Raw genomic sequence first — 26487 nt, forward strand, 5'->3', positions numbered from 1 at the left:
GGACCAGGGATCAAAGCTGAGTATTAGGATCCTGCTAAGTGTGTTTATTCCCATATATAGTATTGGCACTGCAGTCTGTGTCTGGAGTCCCTCCTTGGAAGTGGAGGCCCTCCAGTGGGGACAGACAGCCCCAGAGGCAATCCAGACTGGCTCTGACAGCATTCATCAAGTCTGGCTGGGTCAGGAACTGTCTGAATTCTGAGGAGGGGGCGTATTCCTACCTGGTGGAGATCATAATTTCATTTAATCTCAGGTTTGTGACAAGAAACAGTTTAGATAACTATAAGGCAGCAGGTGTCAAAGCTTGTGATTGGTGGTATCACCAGTGCTTCAGATTGTGGTTGATTGAAAAAGGGTGAAAATAAGTAGAAATAACACATCTGTTTAGGGCACCCAAGCCAGCACTGAAACGAGAGAGCTGCAGACAAGTGGAGACTGGGAAGCTGTTCTCAGAGAAAAAACATCCCAGCTGCCTGTGCCTAATACTCCCACTGATGTGACAGAAAAGTGATGGGAGCACTGAGATGAATTCTTCCATGTATCTTAGGTACAGACTCTGCTCACATGGCTGAGCACATTGTGTTACAGCATTATTAATTGCTTTGACTTGGAAGAAACAGAAAAAAATAATCTTTACTCTACGATACTTTATCTTTTCCAGTGTATTACCTTTTCCTTTGTATCTACTACAGCTGGAACAACCATATCTACACTACTAGGAAAAAGGTCATTAATCAGCAACTTCCTTCAACTTTTCTGCAACCATATGCATGTTGCACTTTGAAATATATCCCTGACAAATTAAAAGAAGTGTTGGAATGAGTCCATGGGAAACATAAGTTCAGTAACCAGATCTGTAGTATACAACATCTGTCAAGATAACGTGATCTCTCAGCAGCTTTGATGTGGTGGAAGGGGGCCACTGAGTTCCCCTGAGAAAGTTTGCCTTCATTCTCTCTATTAATTAGATCTGTAGGCAGCCTCAGCACAAAGATTTTCTAAACCAAAACCCTGGGTGCATGAACAACTGAATGGATTCTTGAAAAGGCACAGCTACTGAACATCACTCAGTTCCCAGACTTCCCTAGAAATGTGATAAATGTGTCTCTCTTGTGGAGCTCCAGGCTGGCAGGGAGAGAAGGGTTAAAGGAAATGTGCCCTCTCCTCTGAACAGGGCCTTGCAGGAAAGGCAGCGATCAGAGCACAGATAGTTGTGCCTTGATCAAAGCTCCCCCTCACTTCTGGCAGACCAGGCAGTGGGAAGCAGAGCTGTCTCCTTCCTGAAATGATGCATCTGGGGCCAGCAGCAGGGAGAAGGCAGAGGGATGGACTCCTCCTCACTCAGCCTCTTCTGGGGCAGCTTTGAAGGGAATGCTGCAAGAGCCCTTTTTGTCCTCTGGACAAGTTGAGGGATGAGGAATGCACAGGGGAGGAGCAGCCCCACCTCAGAGCAAGGGAGCAGGAACAGAGCAACAATTCTGGCTGGTGCCTGCTCTGTGTTGGTGACATAAGGCCCCAGGTGGGAGGAAGTGGAGGAATGGGCTGGAGTCAGATAAGTGGCTCTGAAAATGAGGGCCTGGGTCAGACAGTGGCCAGCCAACCTTCTCCTGGGTATTTGTCCTGGCTATTTAGAAACAGGGAGATGCCTCCTTGCCCCTGGCAGCCCTGACTTGGCATCATGGGCTCCCTTCTCGTGATGCAGGTGACACTAGGTCTTGTCCCTGTACTGCTGTGCAATATGGCATTTCTCTGCCCATCTCCACAGTCTCAAAGTTGTGGTTACCCAGCCCCACAACTTTTTGGCTCAACCCACAGATCTCTTCCTAGGAGAGATTATTGAAGTGCGAGCCTGTCTGGGCTACCCTGCTATACCTCCTTGGGGAGGGCTCTTCCCAACTTCTCTTGCTACACATATCCACACATGTCAGAGCTGGAAATGGGTTAGCTGGGAAAACAGGAGGCAGCTCTGCTACCTCCCACCTTATGCACCACTGAACTGGGAATAAGAATCTGCTCAGAGGCTGCCACCCCATTTCACATGGCTCAGTGCAGAGACAAACAGGAGCACAAAGCAGGGGGTAAACCCTGGACTAAGGTAGGGTTTGAAGGCCAGAGACTCCAGGGAAGGAGGTGTTGCTGGTGCAGCAGCAGAGCAAAACATTATAGTGAATAAGGAATTGGAATTCAGAAAGTGCAGGGGAACTGTGCAGACTGAGGAGCCTTGCTCCAGGGTGTTCGTGCTCAGGCAGTCCCATGTGACTGGGAGTGCCTGTCCCTGTGACTGCTGCAGCACTGTCCCCCAAGGGAAATGTGCTTTGCTCTTCAGGCTTAAGCAGTTTCTGGGGTCACACAGGGTGGCTGCCTCCAGGGACTGCTGTCCCTGTGGCTGGAGCACATGCCAAGCTCAGATGGCCGCTGACTCATTTTCCACCCCTGGACAGGGTGTCCTCACTGAGCTCACTGAGGAGCCTGTGCCTGCCATGGCCAAAGCCTCCTCAGTCTCTGACAGTGACCAGAGGGATGAATCAGCAGAGGATGGGGCCAGAGCATGAGCAGTGATAGTAGAAGGGCAGCACACAGGTGCTCCTGCATCTGCACCATGGTTACCTGGGCAAGACCATGTTTGTTAGTTGGACATGAGCATCACCATGTCTCATCACTCTGGGGCTGGTGTTTCTCCTCAGGAGAGCTGCGGGTGAGGGATAATGGAAGCAGTGTCCTGAAGGATGAATCACATCACACAGAATTCATCCATGAGCTACCTAAGAACTCTGGAAGGAGCTATTGCTTGCTGAGGCCATGTGAAGAAAGAAAAAACATTGTAAGCCTGAGAAACTGGAGCAAAGCTTGGAATGGAAACTCAGCTAAAATATCCAAGGCAGTATATCCTACTGCTCAGCCTGTGTTTATGAGGGCAGAGCCTGGGACCAGGAAAAGTCCCAAGAAGAAGTAAATTAGAGAGAAGTTCACCCTGGGACCTTGCTGTGCTTTCCCTCTCATTTCAGGTTCCTGAGGTCCAGACAGGGTTGGTCAGTGGCAGACACACTGTCACATTGATGTCCCTTCTCTAAGTAAACAGAGGGGCACTTCTGCTGTCCCCTGTCCCTCCAGGGAGACCTGTGCTACCTGTGAGGAACCTGCTTAGCTTAACATACCTGTGTGGTATCCAGAGACAGGGATGAACATCCACCAGCAGCATCCCTGTGCTGCAAATGCTTTGCTCCTTACAAATGGACCCCTCCAGCCCCATCTCCATATTCTGGCAGCTGGGGAAGGGCTGATGCAGCTCCTGTCTCATTGCAGGTCCCAGCTGGTACAGCAGCAGCTCAGTACAGGGAGTTGTGGTAGCCCAGAGCTGAGGCAGCAGTAATGCATTCTCCCTGTTAGCAGGTGAGGGATGCTGGGCACATGTGGTGGAAAGGAATACCAGGGAGTTCTGCAAGCACTACCCCAGAGGAGATGGAAACACAGGGGGATGCAGACAGGGTGGCCTCATGTCTGGTTCACCTTCTCAAGTCTGTCAACCCAGGAGCCAAGAGTGGACGAGGCCCAGCAGTTCATCTGGCAGGAACCCTCTGCTGAGAAGCGCAGGAGAAGCCCAAATGAGCAAAGAGTAGATGAATAGCCTGTGAGTCAGTATCCCTGCTGTCCCTGCTTGGCCAGAGCCCAGGGCGTGGGAGGGAGGGAGGGAGGCAGAAGGGTTGAGGTGTAGAATCTGTCTGGCTTTCATGCTTACTGACTTACTTGTGGACTGCAGTTTTATTTTTCCCTGCAGAACTTGATTCAGTGCTCAGGTAAATCTTGTGTCAGGCACAGAGTCATTCAGATATACAAGAGGACTGGACAATGTCCTTGTCCTGGTCATTGCCTACCCCTTCTCCCAGGGGCAGGAGCTCCTCCAAGGGTGCTTGGGGCAGACAGACCCCTCTCTAGACCTGCCAAGTGAGCGTCAGCTGTCCTGGGTAAGTCCAGGACACTGCCCTGCGTGCCCAGGGTTCTGTGTGCCAGGGCTCATGGCCTGCCCCTGTCACCTCTGCCAGTGTGTGGGAATAGCCCCAACCCAGCCAGGCTCCCTGCCAGCATGCAGTGGGCCAAGAAGAGATGAGTTTAGGCACTAATTGCATCTCTGACCTGGAGCTGAAATGACAGAAGCCTCACAGCTCTGCTGAAGGCACAGAAGGATGCTCTAAGGGCATCAGAGCTGCTGGCCACCAGGCAGGACATGTGAGGGGAAATGAGCCTCGTGTGAGGTACATGGTTCTTCCATGCAGATTTCCTGTGATCCTCCTCATTGCAAGTCTCACCACTCTGGGGACCCCCTGATTCCACTCAGCCCCTGTGGGGCCCCAAAGCTGTCTAAGATAGGACAGACCCAGAGCTACCTGCCAAGGCTTGGAGATGCTTCATGGGCCATTGTGTCTGCAGAGGGAAAAGTCAAGAAAGAACCAAATGCTCAGAGAGAATAAATGAAAAGGGAAAAGGGTATAAAATGGAGGAACAGGGACCAGAAAGATGTCCCAGAAAGCAGAGCATCCCCACCAGGCTCATCATTCCCAGAGTTTGTGTATGCTGCCCTGTCCAGGGTGTGTGCTCTGTACTGGGATATCCAAGGATGAGGCAGCAAGGAGAAGTCCCATAGTCTCGGTGTCTTCCCACCACCCTGCCCAGCCACTGTGGGATACTGGGATTGACAGACCTCCAGTCAAACCCAGTTCCATCTCATTTCAATTTTCATGAGGTAAATTCAGTTTTAAAAGCTCCTCTATTACATTGCTTTCAGAAAATGTTTGCCTTGGTGCTGCTGGCCTGCAAGCTACGGGTGAGACCAAAGGAAAATGTGTCTGCAAAGCCTGAGGAATATTTATCAAGCTGATTTTGAGTTTAGTTCATTAGCAATTACCTTGATTTGTCTTCCCCTGTTCTTGCCAATTTACCAGGGCAACGTCTTGGAAAGTCGCCTCATTTGGAGAGAACAGGATGTAATTAGCCAGATAATCTGCTGATTCCCCTGTCAACCTCTCTGTGCCCGGTCCCAACACACGCAGTGGCTGTGCAGGCTGGATCAGACCTGATTTCTGGTGCTGTTTATGCACTTAGTGCCACACAGGCAGGAATTAAGATGCTGTCCTGCCCTCAGGCAATGACAAATCCACCTCTTGGATCACTCCTCAGGCTGTAACCCCTGGACTGAAACCATCTGGGAGCTTTTGTTCTGGGGTTAGTTCCTCTGCCAGGACAACAGAATTCCCAAGGGTATGGAGATACCTATTTTTGAAAAGGATGAGGATTATTTACTTCCCATGGGCAGCTCATTTCTATTTTCTTGCTGTGTTCATCCTTGCTGCTTTTTTCCAGACCACTAGCTAAGGTCAAGCGACTCCGCCGCAAGTTGCGGCACAGCAAGGGCTCAGTCACAAGTCACCGGGCACAGATGGCACCACCTAAGTGATGCCTGAACATTTTAACTGCTCAGGGAAATTTCAGGGAATACCCAATGCTGCAGAGTCCTTGAGGAGACAGAGGAGACTTTGTTTTCTACATCAGTCCTGAGCCTGCAATTCAGTCGGTGGGGAGGAATACCGCATGTTGCCTGTTACAGCTTTCTTCCCTTTACTGAAGACCTCTCAGCACTGCCACGGGGGCTGTACAGCACTGCCCATGATATTGGGGCAGTTTTGAGAGCAGTTATTGCTCTAGGTCTGTGGTTAAGTGGTGCCTCCCTTAATTTTCTTCCTTCTGGCCATACCGTGTGCCTTGGGCTGATAAGCACGTGCCACCTTCCGCCCTTGGGAGAGGCCCTGCCACAGAGGTGGGGCTGCAAATGCCCCACCTTCAGACCACAATTGAATTTGAGACTCTTTGAGTCTTTGGCTTGTCACCCAGTAGCAGATGACAGCAGCAAGGACCAGAGCAGGGTGTGACAGTGGGTCAATTTGTGGGGGCAGCAAGAGAGGCTGGTAAGGTGACAGAGCAGGGGCTGTGACTGCCTGTCCCATGTGGAGAGGGGCAGAAAAGTGACAACGGGGCAAGGCAGCGAGCACCAGGTCCTGCAGCAGCCAGCACTGGAAAGGGATGTCCTGCTGCCAGGCTCAGGGCTCTCCATAGCCCTTCTGCTGCCATCCAGTTAGGAGCTCCCTAGGGAGGTCTTTCAGCCTGTTTTCCTGGTTTTGAATGTGGGGTTACCACACAGCTTTTCCTTGGTGACAAATGAGCAGGTGACGGTGCTGCGTGAACTGTGCCAGGCAAGTCCTGCAGCCCTGGGAGCGGCGGCAGGGAAAGGCAGCAGAGGACCCAGCTGAGGGCAGGTTTTCTGTGCTGAGGGCTGCACATGGCCCATCCCCTTCTGAGGACCAGGATAGTACTGAAGCACAATCAGAGATGTGCTAGATGGAGCCTGGGCTGAGGCAGGAATGGCTGGAGGGGATTGGGATCCCTGTGTACGAGCAAGGGGACAGCCAGACACCAGCACTGCAGCATCCCAGCTGCTTCACCGAGCTGAGGGGAAGAAAAATGCCACCCTCACCCTCAGAAACCACGTCTCTTTTCATCCCACCCACTGTGGAAGGGTCTCTGAGCAGGCTCCGGGGGGGGTCCCTCAGGGGCTGTGGGTTTTGGGGGCAGCTTTGATGGCAGGTGTAACCTGCGCTGACGGGCTGCCTCACATCAAGGCTGCCCTTTGCAGGAGGAGCGTCTGGGCATTTGGGAACGCAGCACAAACACGTCGCCGCTAGGAAGTGTATCAGAAAACTTCACTGTTCCCAAAACCAGACACCACCAGGGTCACATCAAAGTACTACACACACCCCGAGGCCACCTGGGGGTGTCTGTGGGGACATTCAGGCCTCCCCCAGGCCGGGTCCCGACCGTGTCCGGCCATGGTGGGGAGCTGCGCTGCTCTACCTGCGCTCCCTACTCGGGGGATGGCGATGAAACGCCTCTCCCCGCTCCTCAGGCCGTGCCAGGGCGGATCTTCGCCACGGACGTGATGCCGGGAGGAAGGAGATGATGGGGAGGCAACCAGCAGCTCTCGCCCCGCTCCCGCCCCGTTCCCGCCCCGCTCCCGCCGGGACGCGCCGCCCCGCGCTGTTGTGTCCCCGCCGGGCGCCCGTTGCCGCTCCCGTCGCGAGCGGAAGCGGAAGCAGCGGCGGCCGCGTGCGGCGATGGCGGCCCGCGGTACCGCGCGGCGCGGGGCGGGCGGGGGGTCCGCCCGCGGCCCCGACCCGCAGGAGGAGCCGCCGCCGCCGCTCCAGGCCGTGCTGGTCGCCGACAGCTTCAACCGCCGCTTTTTCCCGATCTCCAAGGACCGGCCGCGGGTGAGAAATCCCCTCTGGGTGCTGCTGCCTGCGCCGCGCCAGTGCCTCCGGGGCCGCCTGTCCGGTGTGCACTGTCCCCGGGAGGCCGAGGCGCGCAGGGGTCTGGCGAGAGGCTGGGCTGGGTCGGGAGGGGGCGAGGCTTCTCCCGCCCTCCTGCGCTCCGGCAGTTCTCGGCCGCGGGAGTTCGTGTCCCCCGCTGGAGAGGCGGCGAGGATCGATCGCTGCCGTGTTGGGCTCTCCGCTTTTCCATATGGCGTGGGGCGCTGCGCTATATCAGCTCCTCGTCTGCGGCTGGCGCAGGACCGGCAGTGGGTTTGGACAGGCTTGTTTCTGATAAAGCAAAGAAACGAAATCTTGGCCCTTGCCAGCTGTAATGCGTGAAATAATATGGCCAGAAAAATGGATGGGGGTAGTACTTTAACTATCTATCTCAAAAGGCTGTGTGTTAAAAGAACATAAAAGGCTTTTGGAGACTTTAGGTCTAAATAATTATCTCACCTCGTTTGCTGATTAAGTGTTGGTGGTGCTTGTAATTATACACGCGCGCTCAGGCCTGAAATGAAACAGCACCAAAAATGAATTAAGGAATGGTATGCCATCACTCAGGTGTGACTCAGTGACTAAGTGTGACTTGAATCTCAAGTCAAGAGAGTACTCACTTCACTTTAGGTTGGGGTTTTATACCCCTTGTTTAATTCTGGACACTCATATTACTATGGCTTCATCATTCATGTCTGACAGGTTTTTCTTGAAGCAGTTAAAGCCTGAGTCAGGGAATCAGCACTTTTTCTCTTCTTTCTTTTCAGTCTCTGTCATTTATCTGAGTCTTCTTGAACAATTTTCAGTGATAACTTCACTTTTTTATGCCTTCCTTTCTGAACTGAGGATCTGCCCCTAGAAGATCACAAATTAGCTCTTACTGTTTAGATCAACTCCAAAAGATTTTTATAAAACCTGGTGGGGCAGTTACTTGTGTTATGTTTCTGGTACTATTGACGACATTATATCCCCAAGCTGGAAGGGGCTGTTGCTGATGTTGAGGTACTGAGTATTTGTTCAACTATCTCTATGGTGTTTTGGTTTTTTTTCAGGCTCTTTTACCTATGGCAAATGTGGCCATGATTGATTATACCTTGGAGTTCCTAACAGCAACAGGAGTGGAAGAAACCTTTGTTTTCTGCTGTTGGAAGTCAGCTGAGATAAAAGACCATTTGCAGTAAGAATCTCGTCTTCTTTTCAGTTTTATCATGGAACGTATTTGTCTGCCCTCCAGCAAGCCTCAGAGGTCTCACTGATTCATATGAAAACTGTGAGAGATGCCCTTTCAGCAATTGAACTCCCAGCATATCTCAGAAAGGACCATCCCTGCTGTGTAGGAGGGTGGTTGTGCAGTGTTAGAAGGGTTGAGTGTTGTGGGACTGCTCCTCAGTTTCCCTTCTGAGTGTACCTGAGCCTGGCAATAGCAGGCTCACTGTCACAGCACTCCCTTATAGGTGTGGCACACACTGGGACGCTGTGTCCTAGTGTGTCTGTGGGAACAGCCTCTTTATGCCTTCCTGATGGTTTTTTTTTCCTTCTTCCAGAAAATCCAAGTGGTGCCGGCACACGTCTCCCAACAAGGTGCGCTTTGTCACCTCAGACCTGTACCGCTCCCTTGGGGATGTGCTGCGCGACGTGGATGCCAAGTCCCTCGTTCGTTCTGACTTCATCCTGGTCACTGGTGACGTGGTGTCCAACTTCAATATATCCAAAGCCCTGGAAGAGCACAAGTAGGTGCTGGAAGAGTGAATCTTGCCTGGTGTGCTGCGGTCTGTAGCTCTCTGAGGAGTGTTCTCATAGTTCTGCCCTCCTTTTTCAGGTTGCGTCGTAAGATGGAAAAGAATGTGTCCGTGATGACGATGATATTCAAGGAGTCCTCGCCTGGCCACCATGCCAGGTGCAAGGAGGATGACATTGTTATTGCTATGGACAGTGCCACAAACCGTGTCCTTCACTACCAGAGAACGCAGGGGCTGAAACGATTCCGCTTTCCTATGGTGCGTCTGGAGCCTGGCAGGTGGAAAAGGGCTGTGGTAGTGAAGCAGCCCACCCAGGGAGATCCTCCCTGAGTGAGGGCTGGCGAGATGTCCTAGCTGCTCCTCTTGGAGGAGCAGATGATAGGAAGTAACTTGGGGTAAATGGCCTTCTTCCCCCTTGATCTTTATTTGAGGCTTGGTGAAATCATGCTGGGACAGGCATGTTTGTGCCTCATTCCAGTTTGAGCATGAGGCAGATGATTTCTCAGAGTTGAGGTTTTGTCCTTTATTTTCTTTCCATGATGTAAAGCAAGGGAGGGAGATGATTTGTGATATCGCAGGGGCTCCCAATTCGGGGTGCATATACCGCTACCATACATAGACCATTTTTTCCAAATGATTTAGGTTGGAAAAGAGCTCTGAGATCAGAGTCCAACCTTTGATCACCACCTTATCAACTAGATCATGGCACGTCCAGTTTCTTGAACACCTCCAAGGGCGGGACACCAGCACCTCCCTGGGCAGTCCATTCCAGTGTTTAACAGCCCTTTCCTTTTTGAAGTGTTGTTGAACCTGACATGGGGTGGAGTTACAAGTCCTTTTACCTGTTTGTTCACATAATAATGTAGTAAATGCTCTGTAAATGTCTGTGAAGGCACTTTCTCCATGAGATAGATGACCCAGTTTCTTTCTTCAACTCATAACTAAGGCTGTGATTGTATAATATTTTCATCCCCAAATCAGTAATCAGGAGGTTATTTCATGTCTTCAAATGGAAGTACAGACCACCATAGGAAACAAAAAAGGAAAAACCAAAATAAACAAAATGCAACAATACAAAACTGACCCCCAGCTGTAAAAATTGTATTTGGATTTATCAGTGGTTTTTTGTACAGTTGTAGCTCCCAGAGGTAAGGAACCTCATCAAAAGTGATTGTTGGAAGTACAAGCTGTTTCTGGGAGACCTGCACTGTGTAGGGGCAGGGGCAGTCTCTGCTGGCTGACTCTCAGCTCTTTGTATGACCAGTCTGTGCCTGCTGAGATTGGGTCTAGTGTAGATTGTAGATTTCTCTGATACTCAGAGCTTCAGCTAGTTTAATAATTTTAAACTGGTGTGTAGTTTAGTAGTGTCCCTGCCTTATAAAAGGCTTTTGGGGCCATGAGGCACTCAGGTCACCTGAATTTTTTCTTCTTTCAGAGTCTGTTCCAGAACTCTATTGAGAATGTCGAGGTGCGCCATGACTTGCTGGATTGTCATATCAGCATCTGCTCTCCACAGGTGAGCTCTGCCCTTCCAAGGGTCCAAAATTCAGTCTGCACTGCTCCCTTGGTACTGCTGGTGTGCAGGGTGTGTGTGGCCTGAGTACCAGGTTTGAGAAACAGAACTGGCTGAGCTGACGGCCTGGGTGACCGTGTGGTGCTGCTGTGTGGAACACATGGGGGCTCAGTCTGTTTCTGGCATCCACTGCTCAAGCCCAGGCAGAACTACATGGTGGACGCATCCAGAGACTGGCTGGTTTGGCACAGAATGAAACTATTTCAGGAAATAAGTTATTTCACTTTGGGTGTAATAACATCTGTGGAGCAGAGGTGGTGGCTGTGCTGTGGAGAAGTGTCAGTACTTTTAAGCTGGTACCATGTTAGGGTAACATTCAGGGTTATTCCAGCTAAGGCTTGCTAACAGATCTGATAAAATTTGTCTGCAGCCTTCCTTTGGGGGTGAAACTACAAAGTAAGGTGGGAAAATTGCTTGGAAATGCTAAAGCAATGTCTTGCCCCTTTTGAAAATCAGAATCTGTTCATGGATTCTGGAGGAGTAGTAGGGGGAGGAGATGGGAGGGTCAATATTCCTAGCAGAAGGAGTCAGAGCTTTATTCAAGGCAAGACCATCACTTTCCTATATTGTATAACTTGGCTCTAACTATAGTATTTCCATGTTCTTTATTCCTGGCAGGTGGCTGAACTGTTCACAGACAACTTTGACTACCAGACACGGGATGACTTTGTGCGTGGCCTGTTGGTGAATGAGGAGGTAAGGAGAGGGTTGTTACAAGGGAGATCCTGTTACTTTGCCTTAGAGAACCCTCTGATGTGCCTCTGCCTGTCTGCCAGGTCCTGGGGAACCAGATCCATATGCATGTAACAACAGAAGAGTATGGTGCTCATATATGCAACCTGCTGATGTATGAAGCTGTGTGCTCTGACATCATCCGGCGCTGGGTTTATCCTCTCACTCCAGAGATGAACTTCACTGATGACAAGAACCAGAGTTACACCCACTCTAAACACAACATTTACCGAGGGGTGGATGTGAGCCTTGGCCACGGCAGCGTGCTGGAGGAGAACGTGCTCATCGGGCAGGGAACGGTCATTGGCAGCAACTGTTCCATCACCAACAGTGTTATTGGGCAGAACTGTAGGATAGGTGAGTGCAGGAATGGGGAATGTGCCAGCCATGCCAGGCCAGGGCACACATTTGCTGGAATTCACTGTAGGATAGGTGAGTGCAGGAGTGGGGGATGTGCCAGCCATGCCAGGCCAGGGCACACATTTGCTGGAATCCTCTGTAGGATAGGTGAGTGCAGGAATGGGGAATGTGCCAGCCATGCCAGGCCAGGGCACACATTTGCTGGAATTCAGTTTTTAAAGTTCTGCACTGAGATAGGATGATAGGTGGGTAGTGATTGATTGCTAATGGGGAGAAAAGAGAAAAGCTTGGTTTTCCAGCACAGAAGATAGATGAAAGTTTTCAGAGTACCATAATGAAGGTGGAAAGTACTTCATGAAAATTAGTTGTTTCAGCAGCAGAGAATGCATGACCTTTACTGATCTAGAGTTATCAACCACCACCATCCTGCAAATGAGAGACATCTGTCCCCATTTTCATGAGCTGTTTCTTCCCCTCTCATCTGGCATCCATCATGCATCAAGGGGACTGTGAGTCAGTAAGACGTAAGGCTTAAGTAAGCCAGTAAGACTCAGCAGTGTCAGAGAGCACCAGACAGCCTTCCTCAACATATTTGTACTTGGTGGTGTGTAACAGGTGATAAAGTGACTTTGGATGGAGCTGTTCTGTGGGACCGAGTGCACATAGCAGATAACGTGGAGATCCACCATTCTGTTATCTGTGATGAGGCTGAAGTGAAGGAGAAAGTAAAGCTAAAGCCCCGCTGTGTCCTCTCTTCTCAGGTGAGCTGGTTTATGTCTGTTCTGCTTTCTGCCTCTCCTGGCAGGTTACTTATCTTACACTGTACTATTCCAGAACACAGGGCTGCCCCAAGCCGTTTTGCAGAGGTGGAGACCGTGCTACTGCTCCCACCCTTTTCTTCCCTCTGCTTGGCTGGGGCAGAATAATATGGAAAGTGGCAGTGCTGGTGTCTTCAGTTACACATATTAGTGACAGCTTGTCTGGAGCTGCTGGTGTAGGTACAAGGGGGCAGTCACAGTGTTTGTCATTAAGATGTGTTTCACATATTTTCAGGTAGTAGTAGGTCCTGGCATCACTCTCTCTGAGGGCACAGTGATCTCTCTGCACCCCCCAGATGAGGAGGAAGAGGACGATGACCAGTTCAGTGATGATTCTGGTGTGAACAAGGAGAGCAAAGTGAAACTGAAAGGTATGAGAGTCTCTGTCTCCATGCACTAAAGCTATGCAGAAGGTTTTGTCCTCCATGATCTTTTGGGGTCTTTACCAGCATCATTCCAGACACTGCAGTGCCAGGGTGGAGCTTAGACTGCGTTCAACCTGGAACCTATGGGTTTTCATCAGGGCAAGCAAGGATACTCAGCTGAGTCCAAGGGCTTTGTCCTTGTGAAGTACTGTTGTTACAGTGTGGGTTTGTCAAGGGATCTAAACATGGTCTGCCAAATGTTGCTGTAAGAAGGAGTAAGTCACTTGCCAAGGCATGTGAGGAAATGAAGGCTGAAATCCATGTGCATCTGCAGGAATTCCAGCTCCCTCTTGATGAAGGTTCTGTAGGGGCAGTAACATGCAGGTTATACAGTCTATTTCAGGTTTGCCTGTAAGCAGATCTGCTACATCCACACTCTGATTGCTGATTCTTTTTCAGGTTACAATAAAAAGGATGTAGGCTCAGAGGGCAGAGGCTATCTCTGGAAAGCAGATGACAAGAATGAGGAGGATGAAGAAGAGCAGAGGCAAAGCCTATGGGGTGAGGAAAAGTTTAGTGTGGTCACCTGGGGCTGAGCAGACAGGTGTGTGTTGGGGAAAACAGCCAAGTGGGATGCTGGTGATTGTGTCTAGAGGAAGACCTGGGCTTTGTGAAGCAGACTGGCTCCAGATACCAGCTATGTGTGCAGGGAAGGTGAGAGTTAAAAGCAGGTCATGGACCAGATTCTCTCTACCTGTGCTCTGTGGAAGGTGTTTGTTAGATATTTGCTTTGCACTAACACACAGAGCTGTCTGTGCTGGGAATGCTGCACTATGGGACACCAGCCCCTCCCTCTGATGGGAATATGCTTTGGCTATTCCAGGTGCTGCTGGCTTTCTTCCTGCCAGTGGCAGTGTCTGCTGACATTGCTCCATTGTGACTCAGCAGTTTGCACAAAATGCAGTTGCTTCTGTCCGTGTCCTTTGTTGTCTGCCTACAGACTCCCAAAAAATCCTCATGCCAGCTGTAGTGTTCCCTCTGCAGCAAATCTAATCATCTGGACCTGTAAATAGAAGCTTCCTTGCAAGGACAGATAGTTGCTGACTTGGTTGGGAAGTCCCTTGGACACCTGGTTCCTCATGGCATATGATAGTTGCAGCTTTTGAGTGCTGAATGCTGCATCTTGTCCTTCCTCAGGCCCAGCTATGCACTCAGAGGAAGAGAGTGAATCTGACAGTGACCTGAGCATGGGCTCTGAGGAGCCAGACAGTCGGGCAGCTTCCCCTCAGCTGGATGACATCAAAGGTGAGATGGGCTCTGAAGAAGTACAGTGATTCTGTAGATACTGCAGTGTGTGAGGTTCGTGCTGCATTCTCTGGATGTATTGGAAAATTTGTGCACCTCTGTGATAAGTTGTTTCCTGATCTCACTTCCTACATTTTCTACAGAGTTCTTTAATATTCCCTGTATCACTGCTGGGTTAACCCAAGGCAGTCAAGGATTTGAAACTAGCAAAGAGTCTCCATCTTCCTCATCACTGGACCTTCATGAAAGAACCTCCCTGAGTTGTCTCTTTAAATGGCAGTGTCATTGCCTAATTTTAGAGACTATGGGAAGGTCCACTAGAGTTTCTCTGTATGGACAGCTTAGTACTGTCATCATTCTGGAGAAATAAATGTCCTTGTAGGAGTTTCCTCTTTAGGCAGAGATGTTTTGGTTTTCTGTTTTGTTGTGCTAAGCTTACCTGGATTTGAAAGAGGTTCAGGCCAAATTGGAAAAACCCAAAAACTCTCTCATGTTGGAATATCGCCTCAAAGGAAATTAAACCAATAAATTTTAGATTGGAATTAATACTTTCAGTTATGGGAAGATGAGGTTTGTCTGAGTAGGAAGAGCTGGATTGTGAAAGTATAATAGAAACTCTGCTCTAAAAGGTTGCAGAGGTAAATAGCTTTGTACTGGTTTCTGTGAATAGATCAGTGACATGTAGTAGGTGGTTTCCTTTGTTTGAATTATATCCCACTATTTATAAGTATAGTTGCTGTGGGTTTGTGTCAGTGTACAGAGAACAAATAAACATCTGTGTCAGAATGCCTTTTTTGTGAAGGGCATCATTCCTTCAGTAATGAGCAGTTTGGAGAATCTGTGCTTTTCCCTCGTGTCTAACTGCCTGTCCTTTCTTTCATTAGTTTTCCAGAATGAGGTTCTGGGTACGTTACAAAGGGGTGAAGAAGAAAACATTTCCTGTGACAACCTGGTCCTGGAAATCAACTCCCTCAAGTGAGTTGGGGATGTCCTTAGGGATCCTTGGGGTGTCCTTAGGGATATTGTCCTTTATGCTGAACAGTTGGGATTGACAGCAGGCATGTCAAAAGAAGAGGAGAAACCACATGAATTCCCATTGTTAGACATTTTATCAGTATGGAGCATGAGAAATACAGCTTAGACATCATGACTGAATGACAGCAGGAGCTGATGGAGAGCACCAGCTGCACCTCTAGCATCCTTGGTGGTTAGGCTTTTCCTGCCCCCTCTCTGTAACAAGAGATTGAATTGCTGCTGAATAACTGTGGACTGAAGAGAAAAGGCCAGTTCTTGGCACGACTGTCTGGAAGTTCATGCAGGGTCTGTTGCTCTGGGCATTGCAGCATTCAGCCAGCTGCCTGCAGCTGGGGCTGTGCTGTGGTGTGACTTGTGCACAGGATTTTTACAGCAGCAAGTCTACAACACATAATCAGAGTGCCTTTTATCTCGTGGTTTTTCAAATCCAAACCTGTGTGCTTTCTTTTGTGCAAGAGCATTCCTACAGCACTCTGTGAGGGTGCTGTCCCTGCAGCAGCTTTTTCCAATTGTGATAACAGATTTTCAGGACTTATGGCCTTATGCAGAGTCTGATACAATACAAAGTGATTTTATTATCTGAATATTTGGAAGACCAAATAAACAAATAAGAATATGAAAATCAGATTTTCTACCCTATCTCTGTGAATAGCCACAGTCTGCAGAGATCAGACAGTGTGAAATGTTGCCTTTTTCATTTTAGGTATGCATATAACATTAGCCTGAAGGAGATGATGCAGGTGCTCAGTAAAGTGATCCTGGAGTTCCCACTGCAGCAGCTGGATGCAAACCTGGACTCCCAGAACTATTTCTCAGCGTTACTTCCTGTGAGTCCTGCTCCATTTTACTCTTCTTTGGGCTTGTCTCCTAGTGTGTAACAGTCTTTCTGTGTGCCCTAGGTAGTTCCTGCCTGAGAAATTCCTTTTGTTTAAGCCTGGAGCCACTTGAACTCCTTGAGTTCATGAGCCTCTTTGTCTTCTATAGAAATAAAAATGAACTGAAACTGTTGTTCCTGTTTGACAGAGCTCAGCTGAGACTGTAGGTGTGGGAGCTCTACTTCAGTACCTGTGGTTGTTTCTGTTGCCTGTGTGACACAGTAGAAGTGCATAATTTGTAAAAGAGAAAAGAGGAGGTCTGTTAGAGATGTCTTTACAGGCTTGAATTCCAGCAACCCAGTTCCAATCCATCTCAAGTCCTGTCCCTGGGGCAATGGGGAGCACTCCTCTCCCAATGGGATCCTTTCCAAGGTCTTATTTTACTGCATACCATAATTGGTGCCAATTTTTTTTCCCAGCCAAATGCCAAGGCACGATATTGTTGTCTTTGTGCAAAGATAAAGTTCTGCTTTGTTGCTAGGGGCATGGGTTGTATAGTTGGGTGTACCAATTTTAATTTCCTGCCTTATGGCAGACAAAATAGGGTAGGATCTGTTTTAAAAAGCAAGCAGTCTTCTCTTAATGGTTTTGTTCACCCAAGCTGAAGTCATTGTAGTATCTTTGTCTCCTTGTTACAGTCCATTTATGTATTTGACTTTGCAAAGTACAGATTCTGAAAATGCTCTTTCAGAATGAATAGGTCTGACACATGTTTGGGACAGACTACTTCATTTTTTTTAGGACTACTGGGGTGGGTTTTTTTTAGGAGATTGAGAGGAACACTAGACTTCCTCATAATCCTTTCTCTGAGGAAGTATGTGCTTTCAATTGATGGGAAAGGGTGGAAAACTAATTCTCCTTTGTGTAGGTGTAAGCATGCTACTTAATTCACCTCTTGGACATGTGGAGATGCCTTCTGCAGAAAACATCCATGTAAACTGATCTATTCTTCAGATGGCTTAGTGAGATTTTGCTGCTCGCTCTGTTTAAATTCTGCTTGCTTTTGTTCATTTTTCCAGACTGTTTTCTTGAATAGCATATCCTGTCCTAGAAAATAGAATTGAAGGAGGAGGACTGAAGAAAATGTTGGAGCAAGTGTTAGATTCTGAGTGGAAAGCAGTACATCTAGACAACAGCTTGTGTGGAATTGGTAGCTATATAGGATAGGGGTTTTTTAATCCCAGCTGGGATATGGCATCTCTTGGTCTCCCAGATTAGGCTCTTAACTGTAGCATGAGTGGGGAAGGAGAATTTCACTGCAGCACCCAGTCAGAAGATGTTCTAGTCTCGGATGAAGCATATAAATGCATGAAGTTTTGTGCAATTGCCCCAAACCCCTAGAAGCTAAAGACAATGGTAGTAGGTAAAGAGTTTCTCTGGGTAACTTTGTCCATATCTTTTTCATCAAAGGAAAGCTAATGCTTTAGTAATAATCAAAATGTGATGTTTAGAGTGGCCATGTGTCATGTCATGGGCAGGTGGCATTTGTCTAGGCAGGGAATTGTGTTCATTTATGAAATAAAAATTACCCTTAGATGTATCAAAGAAAGCCAGGTGTCAAACCAATTGACCATCATGGCAGCCAGTTCCTCCAGATTCTCCCTTGTAAAGAACAACCTGGAAGTTTCTTAGAGAATCCTTCACTGTGTTCAGGATTGCTGTGCTGGCTTTCTGCACTGCATTCAGCAGGAGCACAGTGTCCTGGTGAGGTACAGGTGTGTTCACTTGCACTCATGGTGTTTGTCACTGTTATAATAACCCAATATTTGAGATGAGATATACCTCTAATAGATGTTGTGACCCAGCCTTCAAAGGCTTATTAAATACACATCACTGTTCTTTTGAGGCAGCAGCTTTGTGTATTTACCAGCAGTGCTCTGCAAAGATCAATTTTCAGGCAGTTGTACAGCATCTGGAACAGTGGCTTCTCTGCAGCTTGCAATTCCCTGGTTATAAAAAGTGCACTCCATTAATTTACTAACTCTTATTTACACTCTGCAAATCCCAAGCACAGGCTTAGTATAGGTTAGTACATAATGAAAGTAGTTGTTGCTGAAGTTTGCAGCTAAAACTGCCTCAGGCAATAGCAGGTTTGGGTTGAGAGCTGCTCATGATGGAGTAGTTATGGAAAAGTGTTATTTTGTGTGAGATGGGGCTACCTGCATTCTGAGAGTGATGGGTATCAGGAGCCCACCGAACCTTACAGACCTGTTTTATGTTTCTCACTCTCTTTGTAGCTCACCTCTGACCAAGAGATGCTGAAATAAGATGGGTTGCTTATATAAAACCTATGGTAGAGCAGTCCCAGGCAGCTCAGGAGGGGAAATTGTGGGAATGCCATAGTTGTGATGTATGGTTTGACTTGAAACCACACTATGTGGTCTGAAGTGCTGGCCCCTGAGCATGAAGCTCTGAAGTGTTGCAGCAATTTGAGGAAACAAGCGTCTGGTAAAGGATATGCCCGTGGGTATTTTTTTCAGGTGAAACATGGAGGCTTGACAAATAGAGGTATCCAGTTTGATGTGTGTCAGATGTCTCGTTCAGCTCTTGTGCAAGTTGTAAAGCAGAGAAGGTGCAGAAATAGACCTTTCCTAGAACTATAGACCTTTCCCAGAATTGGGATTCTGTAATGGAGTGCATGTGAACACACCATGGGATTGCTTATTTGGAGACCAAATGGATTTCTGCTGTCACTGAAGCCATTTATGGTGATCAGCCCAGATGCTGTTGTGGTCCAACTACCCCCACTAGCACCAGTTACAGGGCAGTGCATGTTCTCAACTTGGCATGGTATATTTTTTCTTCTTTCCCTTTTCCAGCAGCAGGCACACTGAATTGAGTCCTGGGGTTGTGAGTGTTTTCTGTATAAATAACCTGCTTTCAGAAACTCAATAGCTTCTGGTTAGGTTTGTGCCTGCTTATGATTTAAAGGTGTAAATAGAAAGGTATTACAAAGTGTTTCTTAGCCTGGAATAAACTTTACAGTAGGATAACTTTCTTATCCAGTAGTAATAAGAATGGGAAGATGGTTGTAGAGGAGGGAAGAGTGTATAGCATTAAGCATTTTGCTAAAGTACCTCTTGTAAATATGCCACAGAACCCTCAGTTGTTTTATTGTCATACCATGATGATCAGGATCATTCTGTGCTGTTACTGTTTTTCCTTAAACCAGTCAGTGTACCCCTGTACAGATGAGTTTGCTTGGACTAATCCCCTTCTTTGTTTCTGCTTGAGGCATGTAAATTCCAGCAGGGTTGCATAGCAGATGTGTCTGAAGAGGTGATGGAGTGCAGCACTACAGAGTAGATGAGCACTGTTTCCTAGCTGAGGCTGTCTTTGGTAGTCCACACCAGCCTGGACTATCTCCATAGCCTGGGTTGTAGCTCTGCTGTGTGTTCTGGAGCTCTCCCTCTCTCAGGTCTGCTGCCTTTAACAGTTATCCTGGACAGTAAAATGCTGATTAACCCCAAATTTAGGCGAGTCAAAACTTCTTCATCATACCCCGAGCCTCTGTGAATTGCCAGTTTCCCTTCAAAACAGACCAGATGTGTTCTGTAAGGAGACACTGCTGAAGGCACAGCAGACCTGTGTATCTGTGCAGGCATGCCAGGGGTTTAGTTTCAGGATCACCTGCTGTTGAATTACTCCATTTAAAAAGATGTGGAACTCTGATTTAATTTCCTGCAATGCTTTTGTAGGATGGTCAGGTCATGATGTGGCCAATTAAGAATTTTTGTATCTTATCCAAGTTCTGATACCTTTTAAAAATTTTATGGATAGAGATCTAAGTATTACCTCCTATCCCAGATTCAGGTCAGTCTGTGCTGCTTTGCAGAGCTCCCTGCTGCATATTTCCCAGATACGTACAAGGGAAAGAGCTGTGGGGGACTCAGAAATATTGTTTGAAGAGGCAGCACTAAAATCATTAAACTTTAAGTTTCAAGAAAAATAAGACCTGGAAGAGAGAACAGCTAATAGTGTAACAACTTCTTCTCTTTCATTCTTCCCACTCATTCCCTGCAGCAGGCTTCAGGATCCAAACAAGCCTCTGGGCACACAGCAAATGTGTGATTTGCACTTAGGGGCTGCTCTGACACATTCCTGTTTTAGGGGTGATTGTTTTTCACTGTTCACTTCTATTCAGCTGGTGATTAACCTGGCATTATCTTTTTCTATGTTTCCTTATTTGTCCTTCTGCTTTGAAGGAAAATTCCACTGAAATGTCAGCTGCTCTGTGGGGGGAGGCTGTGAGTAGCATGTAGGTATCTCTCCTTATCAGTCTGCAGTGAAGAGATTTTGTTTGAATGCCAGACTCCGTTGAACACATTCATTGTGATGATCTGGTATTCCATCCAGAGAGGCAAAAATAAGAAAGCTAATAGATATTCTGAAAGCTTAGTAAAACCAGGTTCTCTTCTCACATGTGAGACTCAATATTATCTGTTTCATGGACAGAGAGGGTCAAATACCTGAAGTAGTTAGCTGAATAGTTTCATAAAATGCTTCCCTGGGTCACTTTCTTGGTGTAACACAGCTGAGACACAGGGCTGAGTGCACCCATCCATCTCAGCTCAGGAGCTCTTCTGTGTTTTCTCCCTGCAGCTGTTGAAGAACTGGACCCCATTGTTTAAGAACTACATAAAACGAGCATCAGATCACTTGAATGCTTTATGTGCCATTGAGGAATTCTTCTTGGAACATGACAGTCTCTGCACATCGATAGCTAAAGTGAGTATCCTCTCCCAAATCTATTTTTGCTAGATTCACAGTGGAATGCATCCTATTTACATCATCACCTCTCTGCTTTAAGGGAGAGAATTTTGGAGTCACAGTGGAGAGGGTGTGTAGAAAATCCATTTAAAACAAATTCTTAAAAAAAAAATAGTTCTGTGTCTGCCTGTGCCTCTGAGGGAGCACAGCTGAGGGTGAGTATTAATTACCAGCCTGCAGCCTGTGGGGAGCTATTATTTTGCAGCTTCCAACATAGATGCCCTTGTTGTGTGACACTGGAAGAGGCGAGGGCAGAGACACGCTCTAGGAAGAGCTTCCTTTCATTTATCTCTCCATGGTCCCTGAGATCTCACTGCTAAATGGTTTATCCTACTGTGGAGTGCAAAACACAAAAGCTGGGAATAAAAGTGGAATTTTATTCAGGCTGAGCTAGTTATGAAATAGGGAGTAAAGGAAAGCTGTCATGTGGCTTATTATCTGTCTCCCTGCGTCTGAGAATTTTCATATATTCCTCCTCACCATCCTTCACAAATATTTTGTCCCTACATTCTGTCTGCCTTATTACATGGAGAGGATTTGACTTGGATTACAAGGCTTCTTTAGCAGGAACTCAGGAAGCCCCTCTCTGTTTTGGAAAAGCTCTCCTAGAGCCTGCTTAACTCTTGATTCCTCAATAAAGAGTAATCCTAACTTCTGCTACCAGTGCTTCTGGCTGATGGCAAAGCACTTAGGACTGGAGCCAAAAGCCTTCAGTTTGGTGAGCCAAAATGTCCTTGAATTACAGCAATTGTTTGGCATGTGTCCATTGTTCTAGGGGCCTGGGTTTCCCTAGAGGCTGTGAATTGAAGTGACACTTTATATTTGCAGTTGGCAGCCAGCTTTGTTAGCGCTCTGCTGCAAGGAGGCCGATGCGAGGTGCCTGCTCTGCCTGAGCACAAAGGCACCCTGAGAAAGCCTGATGGCCTCTCCCCCTCGCTCACAGGGCAGGGGCTTGAGCTGAGCAATGACCAATTGCTTTGACACCTGCCATAAGGCACTGCAGAGAGAGAGCTGGCAGGAGGAGGGGCACAGCTGGACAGGTTCATGCTCCTCTGCACGTGTCACTGTTTAATGTGAGCCAGCATCAGTTGCTTGTTGGATCTGCTTTGGGGATGGTGTTCGGGTGGCTTTAAAAAGAGATCTTGTGTCTTGAACTGATGTCCTTTGTGACCCCTCATTGCCCACTGCTCTCAGTCATACCCAGCATCCTCAGAGCTGAAGCTGATGGGGCTTGAACTTCGACTCATTATGTGTCACAGCATCTGTCAGGAACATAAGGCTTGGTAGGAGAATCATGGTTATTTTTAACAGTAGAAGGAAAATGAAGCAGACTGAGTGCCTTCTGGTGAAGACTGAGCTGAGAGACACAGATTACGTGCAAACTTTGTACTTGGACGTGAGCTAGTCCCAAAAGAGTTTATAGAGAGCCTGTTGCTCTTTTCTAATTGATGCAGGTGTTGATGACATTTTACCAGCTGGAAATTTTGGAAGAAGATGTAATTCTCAATTGGTTCTCTTTGCGGGACACGTCTGACAAAGGAAAGCAGCTTCGTAAAAATCAACGGGTGAGTCCCAAAGGTGTTGGGAGAGGCTGGGCTGGGGGGAGAGAGACAGACAACAGCTGCTGACAGAAACTTCAAGTAAAGTTTGGTGTCACTGTCACCTCCTGTGGAGCAGCTGCCATCACATGGTAGGCCAAGAAACAGACCAGTGCACTGAACACTAAGCAACACAGATTTGTTCTCCAGAACAGTTTCTGTGCATTCTGCCATAATCATCCTGTTTGGATAAGGAATGGAGGTAGTATGAGGATTGTTTCTAGTGGGCTCTCTCTAGCACGAGGCCAGCACTTTCTGGAGTAGCAGCACAGTTTCTCTAAGCCAACACCCATTTGAAATGGGCTTTAGGCCAATGCCCTGTGTGCTGGCCCCATGCAATTCCTTTGAAGCTTTCATTCCTGGCTCAGCAGTCCCTTCACATATATTTCTAAGCATTTGCTGTACTGAGTAGTTTCATTTGGCTTCTGTTGCAAGGAGCATATAAACTTCCCTCCTCCATCAGGCAGAACTTTGTGCTGCAGTTTGGCTGAGCCCTGTTCCAGTCCTCCTCCCTGGATCTGGAAGAGAAGTAGAAGGAAAAAAGCCATCTAAAGAACAACTTTGTTCAAGACCTTTGCAAAGTCAGCTATTAGTGTAGGTCAGCAGTGCTTTCAGCTGCTTGTACAAGCCCAGTTAAAACGTAAAACAAGCTGCCTTTTTAATAGCAGTTTCTGAGGGACAAGTTTTTTTCCCAGCAGAGTTTTCCTAACATGTCAGCTAAGGTGCAGCTGCCATCTCTTTGCCCTGAAGCTCTGAAAACCTCTCAAGCTTTTGTCTTTTTGCTGAGTGTTGGAGGGATTGTCTGACTGGGGGAATCTCCTTTAGGAGCTTAATCAGTCTGCATTTGTCTGTGGCATCCCAGTTGTTTTTCACCTAATTGTTTCTCGCTCCCTCAAACTGCCTCCATTTCTGTTTCTCCTGGAAACACTTGCTTGTGCATGGTAGTGATGCTCACTCACACAGTGTATTTGTTGAGCATTTCCAGCATCTCCTAGGTGTCAGTTGTTACCCAATTACGTTTCATTCTCTCTGCAGCTCCAGAAGTTTATCCAGTGGCTGGAGGAGGCAGAGGAGGAGTCGTCTGACGGCGACCAAGACTGACATGATGGCTCAGCATGAGAAGAGGCTCTCACTGCCTTTCTGGGCCAAGTGGGCAGGGCAAGATCAATGCCAGTGCATGGTGTATAGATGTGGGGCCTGACATCCAAGTGACTGACAATCCCATCATTAATTCAGTTGTGTGTTCCCAACTTTGCCACTTCCCTCCCTCCCTCCCTCATTTGCACCTTATGTTGCAACCCAGTAAAAAACTATAAGGGAAAAGCAGGAGGTGGTGATACCTAAAATCCCTCTGGAGCCTGGATATGATGTACTATAAGCTATCTTTGGGAGGTCCTTGTTACTAATACAAAGGGAGAGAGTAGATGCAAATGTATACGATGCCCCTGTAGATCTAACCATCAGGGTTGTGGAAAGATGGTCATACAGCTGAGGTATTTGGAGTCATTGTTGCTTCTGGAGCTAAGGGGACTCCTGCTGAAGAGACACCGGCAAGGTTGGTGAGTAAGAGCATGTGGATTAGGATCTGGAGTGCAGGACTAGAATTCAGGAGTTCTTGTGCCTAAAGAAGATGCAGCTGTCTGAGGACGCCCAAGGCATTTTGCAGCCTAGAAGGCACTTCTGTGATCTTTCCAAAAGGGAAAATCTCTTGCCATCTGCCATGCTAGGATCTAACACAAATTGCACAGTGGAGTTGGTAAAACCATGTGTTTCCTGTGCTGTAGAACTGGGGGTGGTGTGTGCTCAGCTTCCCCACGGGGTTGGTTGATGGCTGTACGGATCACCATATCCTGCATGTGATCGTTCTTCTGTGCCCCCAGCTTAGCAGACATGGTTTAGAGAAGTGTCTGTTTCTTATTTTTTTTTTATGAAAAGGGAGCAGAGGTGCCTGGCTCCTCCTGCTGCACCAACTACACTTGTATTCTGCCCTGGGGGCATTGACTGCACCAGTTGCTTTGAGGAGAATGCAAGTTACTAAGTTCTGCTCCAGTGTGAAAAGGAGCGAGTGGTATTTCCTTCAGCAGCACACAGTCTGTATATCCACATGATTTCAGTTATATAAGCTTGCTTACTTCATAGCCGTTTATTTATTTGAAACTTCCCTCAGACAGCAGGGAAAGTGCTGCAGACCCACTGTGAGGCTCTGCAGCTGCAGAGCAGCTCGGCAGGCAGCAGGGAGTGAGTGTGCCTCTGGCTCAGACAATATGTGGCAGCAGCAAGGCCGTTAAGAGCAGCTTACTTGGAAGTGTCACTGTGCTGCATTCTCCCCTGCTCTCAACAGAGTGAGAAGGGTACTGCAACCATCAGCTTGTGTTCATAGGTGGCTTATTTGTTGGATGTGCTGACCTAGCCTCTGCCCCTTCAGGAGGAGCAGGAATAAATCCTTTGCAGGGGGAAATGCACTGGAGCTGCCCACTCAGGATATTTACTTGGCCGTTCCGTGGTGCCACAATTGTCAGTGAGGGGACAGCATTGGATGCTGGAGACCAGGGATACTGCCTCTAAAAAGCTGATGTTCAGGCAGGGCCATCTTGTGCACTCACACTATCAGTTGCCAGGACTGTGCATAAATGTCCTTGTTTTCTGACATTGCAAACTCAGTCTTGTAAATGTTGGGGAAATAGTCGGTATCTGAATTTTCTGTATCTGCCAATATTTAATTCAGGGAGCAAATAAAAACTATCCTGGTGTTACCAGCTTGTTTGCTTTTTTTGACTTGAAATTTTATGTCTCCAGCTTTACATGCCTGAGCAGGGCTTCATGTGTAAGTTAAATAACTCATCACTGCTTTTTCCTCAGATTTTAAGCACACAATATCCAGGTAGGAAATCAGCACATTGAATCATAGCATTGAATTGGTGAAAGTGTTTGATGGTAACACATGAGCCCTGTTTGCAACTAGAGAACAATTCATTAAAACTTCTGAACTTGGAATCCTGAAGTGGGTGAGGTTTGGTTTTGTACAGAATTATGTTGCAAAGATGAACCTTAAATTCAAAGAAATCTGTTATCATTTGTCATTATGGGAATTGATAGGAATGTTGGCTGATACGTCATGCATTGTGTCCTCCTGATGCTGGGAAATAAGAACTGGCAGAGGCAGGGAACTGGCAGAGGCAGCTACAGAAAAACCATTTACAAACCAGCTGCAAGACTTAGTAATTTTAAAATCTCCTTGGACATCTCAAATATTTTTTTTTCTCTTTACAGGGTAAAGATTGGCTTAAGAATAAATTTAACATGTAGTGCTGTAAATGGCTCAGTTTTGCGAGAAGTTCTTGATTATTTCTGCCAAGTAACAATTCCACTTTTGTTTTTTCCACATTCCTTCCTCCTTTGCTCCAACTTTGTGGTATGAGCTGCTTTTTACCTGGGAATTAAAATCCAAGGGGAGAATGTTGCTCCATGGCCACATCCTTCAGGCGTTGGTGGTGTGTGTGGTGGGGTAGTTTTACAGATGCCAAGAATAGACCAGCAAAAAGAAAACAAATTAGAACACTTGATATTCTCCAAGGTGGAGTTCTGGCATGGTGCAGCATCCTTATGTACTGATACGTGTTGTACTTTTTAAAGGAGCATTTATTCTATTGCTGAAGTGTAGGGTGGGCTTGATGCTTTGTTGTTGCTTCAGTCAATATGGTTTTTTGTTTGGAAGACTGGAAATGCCTTTGAGAGCAATCTTGAATGTGGAATCATGGCTGCCCATCTCTAAGCAATGTAAGCAGTTAAGTACTTTATTTTCCTAAGGCTATAATAATCAATTTGTCTGCCTTCCCATCTGACAGGGAGGGAGGGAGGGAGGGATGGATGGATGGATGGATGGATGGATGGATGGATGGATGGATGGATGGATGGATGGATGGATGGATGGATGGATGGAAGGAACCTGGTGTTCCTGTATCAAA

General features: G+C 47.4%; 1 protein-coding gene across 1 annotated transcript; it reads left to right on the top strand.

Annotated features, from left to right (window-relative positions):
• The first annotated feature begins 7160 nt into the window (after nucleotides 1-7160).
• EIF2B5 (eukaryotic translation initiation factor 2B subunit epsilon) lies at nucleotides 7161-25275 on the top strand. The gene is made up of 16 exons (XM_066556779.1): nucleotides 7161-7313; nucleotides 8405-8529; nucleotides 8897-9082; nucleotides 9172-9349; nucleotides 10527-10607; nucleotides 11283-11360; nucleotides 11441-11753; nucleotides 12372-12517; nucleotides 12810-12945; nucleotides 13399-13500; nucleotides 14137-14244; nucleotides 15129-15219; nucleotides 15983-16106; nucleotides 20757-20882; nucleotides 22379-22489; nucleotides 23558-25275. Exons 1-16 carry the CDS (start codon nucleotides 7161-7163, stop codon nucleotides 23621-23623), a joined length of 2124 nt encoding a protein of 707 aa, XP_066412876.1. The 3' UTR covers nucleotides 23624-25275.
• Nucleotides 25276-26487: the final 1212 nt, after the last annotated feature.

Source organism: Molothrus aeneus, chromosome 10 (genome assembly GCF_037042795.1).
Source record: "Molothrus aeneus isolate 106 chromosome 10, BPBGC_Maene_1.0, whole genome shotgun sequence".
In the NCBI taxonomy this organism is placed as follows: Eukaryota; Metazoa; Chordata; class Aves; order Passeriformes; family Icteridae; genus Molothrus; species Molothrus aeneus.